General features: G+C 38.9%; 1 protein-coding gene across 1 annotated transcript in view; it reads left to right on the forward strand.

The window, feature by feature from the left end:
• The window catches only part of LOC104412857 (interactor protein for cytohesin exchange factors 1-like), a gene marked incomplete at its 5' end in the record, with an annotated part of 99,328 nt that extends 93,556 nt beyond the window's left edge, over nt 1-5,772 (forward strand). Inside the window, 2 exons of the mRNA XM_010023682.1 lie at nt 1,894-2,084; nt 5,572-5,772. Coding sequence (XP_010021984.1) covers nt 1,894-2,084; nt 5,572-5,772 — 392 coding nt within the window. The remainder of the gene's footprint in view (nt 1-1,893; nt 2,085-5,571) is intronic.
• Between the last annotated feature and the right edge of the window lie 930 nt (nt 5,773-6,702).

Consider the following 6,702-nt stretch of genomic DNA (forward strand, 5'->3'; position numbering starts at 1 on the left):
GAGTGTTCAGTGAGGGTGTTTCCTCATGTTTTCTGCTTTGTAACCCTTTTAGGAAACTGAGGAGAATAATGAGTTAGACTCAAAAAGCATCTGGAGCAGGGACTTTATGTCCCCATGGTGTGACTATTTTTTAAAATTACTAGACAGGATCAATGGAAGCATTTTTCTGCTTATATACTCCTTGGATATTTGATAAAGGTCAATTTATCTCTCAAAGTGATACTGTGTACAGTCCTGATGGGTAATGTCTACAGTAGAGTTGAGCTAGTCCTGTGCAGGAGTCGACTAATGAAACAAACAGCTGCTTCATCCCAAGAAAGTAGGCAGGAAGCCAGTTTTATAATTACGAGCCTCATGGCATGAGCTGACAGTTTCCAGGAAATACTACTGCTGTGTATTATGCCTTACACTTGCATTTTTTTTCTATTTCCCGCAGCTTGTTAAATATACAACAGTTCTCCTTTTCCTCCTCCAGCACTGTACCAATGTTGGAAGCTATATTTAATTCTTCTCAAGTTACAGCAGGCTTTTTATAATCACAAAGTAGTGGAAAAAAGGCCAGCAACACAGTGAAGGCAAATATTTGTAGCGTATCATAAACTTTTCTTGTAACCTAAATATTTGGAAAGAACAGGGGTGTAGGAGGATTCTGTACTTTTTAAAACATGGAAAAGATAAGAGCAGTCTCCTAAGTGTGCTGATAAGTCGAAGTCTTTGTGCTGTAGCATAAGCGAGCAAAAGGACTTCTTTCTTTTGTTCAGAAAATGTTTGCTGACTGAAGATGATTTAGAAAAGTCAATGTTTAACTTTTAAGTAAAAGAAAAAAGTGCCAAGCCAGGTTGACTGGCACATGGAGGACTGCAGTTGAGAAGAAGCACCACCACTATCCCTACTGAAATAAACCCAGGTGTTATCCCAGTGAATCTTGAGGGATTTGTTAGTACCCTGAAAACACCAATAGCTTTTAAGTTTTTCCTTTAGCAAACACTGAAGTAGAAAAGTTTGCAGTGTGGACTGAGGGGCAAGAAGATAGTTGCACAGTCTGAAAATAGTCTTCTGCCAAAACAACTTATATATGCCTGGTACATTTTTAGATTCTGACTGTTAATTTTTAAGTTATTTTATTCTGAAAAATCTCTTTGCTTCAGTTTTTATCTTATTTTAAGATACTTCATTCTCAGCTCTTTACTAGCTGCTTGTTTAATTTCCTCTCCATCGTGGAAGATGATGCTGTAGCTTGGGAGCCATCAGAATAATTATAGTGAAGATAATCATGGCTTTGTTGTAGGGCACCACAGCAAATTCTCTGCTGCAATCTGTGAAACTCAGGAGTTAGGCATCATGTGTCCCAAGGGTTCTTGCTTTTATGCTTTCTAGGGACCTTCTCTTGGGTCCTCTGAAATGTCCCTATGCTTCATTTTATTGTAATATTTTTAAACTCCAGTTTCAATAGTTACCAAAACCTGGCAATGAATTGGTACACCAAATAGAATTTGGCCTGTGAGTTGCCAGGTAGAAATGTAATTCACTTTGTGCAGCATGTAGGAAAGGGTAGATGGGTATAAATGCTATCAAAGTTGTTTTCATTCTAATGTAGCATTACTGACAGTTGTTCACTCTGTGATATATGTGGAGCATTAAAGCAGCACTCTACCAGTGGAAATACAGGCCCCTATCTGCTTGGATCACAACTTGATTCTTAATAGCATTTAAGTTTGGTAGTATGTTTCTCTTATATGCATTATTACCCTATAAATTACCCTAAAAATTGCCCTTAGTTTTAACTCTAATACCATGAGTCTTTTAGACTTGGCTAAGAGCCTTCCTGATGGCTGAACTTAACATTTCCTGCCACATTCATGTTCTCATGCCCAATTTATTTTTTCTTTGCAGATCAGGAAAAATGTGAAAATGATGAGATGGAGCGACTTTACAAGTCATTAGAACAAGCAAGCCTGTCTCCCATTGGTGATCGTCGGCTGTCAACAAAGAAGGAGCTTCGGAAGTCATTTATCAAGCGCAGCAAAAACCCCTCTATTAATGAAAAACTCCACAAAATTCGAATGTTGAACAGCACATTAAAGGTGAGGTTGCAGAGATGGCCAAGGAAAAGCCTGAGAGAAAGAAACAGTTTGGCTAAAAAAAAGCAGCAAGCTTTTTCAGCCAAATGCTAATTACATATTTACTTACAGCCCCAGAGAATTTGGTTAAGCTTTTGAAATTGTTTTCTACTTCATTCTGAATACTGCTCTGTGTTTTGTTGTACAGTCTGAACTGGAAGCAGAGGTAATAGTTCAGAAGGGACCCTTCTTGCAGAAGTTCCAGCCCACTTGGAAAATTTAATAAAGAAAGCTTCTTTTAGTTAGCTGGAAAACTTGCAAGCTCAGCTGAATACACTAAACAGGGGAGCCTTAAAAAAGGAAGAGCAGACAAAGTACATTGATGATAAAGCATGAAAATGACCCTGAGCCAAAAAAAGTTTTCCTTATGTGATTATCGGAGAATGTACAGGATGTGCCAAAGCTATTGTAAAGACCTCCTGTAACTAAAATATTTTTAATAACAGAAGCATCCTGCTTTTATTTTGGAAATGTATCCTGAACTGAATGCGGGGTGGGGGTAGCGGGTTCAGGGGTTGTTCAATGAAAAGGCCAGTAAAGCTGTCTGGAATATGGGGATTTATGGGGCTGTTTACTCACCAGCATCAAGTGTCACGGGATTTCAAAGCCTGCTTCTGAATGGTACGGAGGGAAACAGAAAGCTTAATCATAGCATTTGAATTGTAAGGAGAAGAAAGGATAATGCAAACCTGGGCCTTCACTTGTTTCTTTTTGTATGCATTAGAAGCAGAATTAAGTACCTTTTATCAAGTGCGTGTATTTAGCTTCAGGCATTGTGAGCTGAAAAAATGCATGTAAAAACTTCTATCAGTGCAATCATTGATGTGATTATTAGTTGCAATGGGAGGCTTGGCTTTGGCTTCTCAGCCTATGTTAAAATTCCTGAAGATACAGCCAAAGACATGAGTGGGACTAGAGGCTTTCTTCCTGGTTCCATTTGAGACCTGGTGAAGTCTCTCCTCTGTATGAGAGTCTACAGTGACATGATACTGACTAAAGCAGTATTCACCTGCACCAGAAAAAAAGTGAGCCCATCATATAACAGAAAGTTAGTTCAAAAAAATATGCCTGTTTTATGGGACCGGAAGCTAAATATAGAAACATACTGCAAAGTGTTCCCTCATAGGAGCCTCCCTAATAAATCTAAGAACCAGTTAGTACAGAATGGAGTTGTATCTTGTGGGACAATCAATTTCATTACTATGGAGCTGAAAGGAAGCCTTACTGACAGACATGATCAAGGAGGACAGCTTTGCATTGATTGAGCATGGGAGTATTATGTAAATTGTGATTAGCAGTATTTATAACCTTAGGTTTGTCTAACAACACTTGCATTTAATATAGAAAAATCATTTTTGGAGTGTGCATAATGTATAAAATGTGTTGATCCTTTTTTGCTTTCTTCAAACTAAGAAATTGGAGTATTGACAAGACAAATATAGTGCAGAAATTTTCTCACAGACACAGAGTTCTATACATAGCAGTGTTTAAGTTAGCCTGTCTGAAAGGCAAATGCCTGCAGTGAGAAAGTGCTATATTCTTTGCATCAGTGGGATTATGTGCTTTTAAAGTCAATTTTCTGAATGTGTTACATGAGACATGAGATAATTGAAAATGATCTATCAGAAATATAAAAATCAGGATTTTTTCATATCTGATCCATATTTACTCTGCTTTAATTAAAACTCTATTAGTTTGAGAAGTGATTTATGCAAGATTCAGTGCAATTTTAATTTTGGACTTTTGATTCCACATCTTTAACAACAGATTAATGTTGCTGCCACAATATATCATTAACAAAACATGCTTTGCATAGTTTGGAAGAGAGGGAAGCTGCGTGCAAATGCATCACAGTCTTAATGATTGTGGGAAATAGATTTAGTGGTACAAGAAAAATTCCATGGCATGACTTTTTGCCACCAAGTTCGTCCACTGAAAAGACCCTTCTCAACCTTCTACTTCTGTGCCTCCTCCTCTCAGGCTAACTGTGCATATCTCTGCATCAATGCCAGAAGCCTTCTTAAAAGGGCTGGCTCTAGGTCTTGAGGGTAGGACCTATGTAAGTTGAATAAGCTTTTGTGTTTAAAAAGCGGCTCAGGCATCACAGGGATTAGAGTAGCTGATAGTTCGTTAGACAAATAGTGGGATGTGGATACGTAAGCAGCCAATTGCTACTATCAGGAAGTGTTGTGAATGTGTAGGAATTTATTCAAGGTGTTTTAAAGGCAGCCACTAGCACACAGTGTCCTTAGGTGCAATGAAACTGGCGGCAGCAGAAGATGGTTGGAATTATTCCATTGCTTTCAGAGGCTGGAGGGGAATGGAAACAAACAAAAGCAGTAAAGGTGTGTTAGTGCAGTTAATCAAGTGTTAGTTTCTTAATGTTGCCTCCATTAAGAAACTGTAGCTGCTAACTAATGCTTCTCTATCCTGTGATCTGCTGCATGGATAAGCCACAAGGGCTGGAAAAGCAGAGTGCTTTGTTGTGCCAGAAAATGTGAGGACATCAACGAATATAAATATCTGAAGGGAGGGTGTAAGGAAGGCAAAGCCAGGCTCTTTTCAGTGGTGCCCAGTGGCAGGACCAGAGGCAATGGCTGAAAACAGAAACACAGGAGGTTCCCTCTGAACATCAAGAAATGCTTTTTCGCGGTGAGGGTGAATGGGCACTGGCACAGGTTGCCCAGAGAGGCTGTGGAGTCTCCATCCTTGGAGACATTCAGAAGCCATCTGGACATAGTCCTGGGCAAGTTGCTCTAGGTGGCTCTGCTTGAGGAAGGGGGTTGGACCAGATGCCCTCTGGAAGTCTCTTCCAATTTCAACCATTCTGTGACTCAGTGACATAAACGGTCTCAGTGCCCCTATATTAGTGACTGCTTACGTCTTACAATTGAACCAGGGTGCCTGCAATGTATGGTCTGAGCTGCTTTTGTCTAAAAGTAGAGACCAGATCTATTAGTAGTAGCTGGCGGTAGACATATTAGCAGCCATGTGTTCTTGTCACTCTACAGATTATATAAAATATTATTTTCTGTCTACCTGCCAGAGAAGAGACATCTATGATTTCTCATAAATGGGAATAAGTATTTTTTGAGAAAGCTTTTTGAGAAAGTTGGAACTGGTGTGAAATACAGAAATAAACATTGTTGTGTCTAGTTTCATGCAAGTACTAACTTGTGAGAAAGCATAGCAATCTCTAATTTTCACGTGAATCCTCTCTCATGAAGTTTTGCTAAGAATCCTATAAGATAATCAGAATCTGGCTTTCAACTGGAATGAATTTTATGGATTTAACTTTGATCTATGATCTAAAAATGGGAACAAGTTGCCAGGAAAATGGATAATTTTCCATCTTCTTGTGACATGGTTCTCAAATGTTCCCAGATTGTTTTTGTTACAGATAATGAGCTTGATAGTTTCTGTAGGAAATAACTACTTATTCTCTTCCTAGTGTAAGGAGCATGACCTGGCCACAATTAACCAGTTGCTAGAGGACCCAAAGTTGACGGCAATGAAGTACAGAGAGTGGAGGAACACAAACATCATGCTGATCCAAGATATCTATCAGCAGCAGGAGGCCCAGGATGTATCCACCGAGAATAGTGAGGAGCAAGACATGACTCCACAGCCTATCGCTGAAAGTGCTATCTGAGGCCATGGTTCAAAAGATTCATGGCAAGGTTTTCCCTCACAGGTCTTCACATACAGGCACTTTAAACTGCTGCATTTTTAAGTTTGTTTTTTACAAGTGTTCTTCGAAAGGAAAACAACCCCTTCTCCAAAGCTTTAATACCTCTTGCAAAACTCATTTTATGTCAAAAGGGCAAATCCCCCAGATTAAAAAAGCATGCCTGCACCTGGGCTGCATACCTAAGAAGACTATCTTATGAAGAAGCAAAGAAATGTTTTTCCATCTTTGGAGAAGTAAATTAAATATCTCCAACTCCTGGAAGTCACAGAACTGTATAATAGGTACAGTATACATGTGAGATCCTTGGAGCTGTTTTAACTATGTAACTTACCCCTAAAGGAAGCTAACACAGTGCCAGTAGGATGTAGTGTACTCTCTACTTTTTTACCCTGTAAGGTAACCTGATGTACGCATTTTCTTCTTTACCTTCACTTTCACAACTCTACAAGTTTAAACTCAGACAAGTAGAATAGTAATTATGCATGAGTTTATACTACGGACACCTGTCAGGCACCTGATTTGTGCTCTGCCTGATGTTTTACATGTTTCAAATTTATTTATGGACCAGACCAAGGTGTTGTCTTTCTACTTGAAGAAGAGAAGGTCTCTCAATGTTTGCTAACATGTAATTTACTCTTCAGTGAGGCAGCAAATGCTTCAACAAGTTTCAACTTTTCTTACGGACTTGGCAGAATTCTTTGGAAGATTATTTTCTTCTTTCTTGTTTCTGACCATTGGGAATATATGAGGTACAAGTTCATCCCAGATTCCTACTTGGGAATGTGATCAAGTTCACAAGGCAGAAGCTAAATAATTAAATTCCTGATGTGGACCTGAAAGTGTAAAACATAGCTGCAAATATTTTTGTAAATATATGTCATTTTATGGCTT

The sequence above is a fragment of the Nestor notabilis genome, unplaced genomic scaffold, assembly GCF_000696875.1.
Source record: "Nestor notabilis isolate BGI_N333 unplaced genomic scaffold, ASM69687v1 scaffold11641, whole genome shotgun sequence".
Taxonomy (NCBI): Eukaryota; Metazoa; Chordata; class Aves; order Psittaciformes; family Psittacidae; genus Nestor; species Nestor notabilis.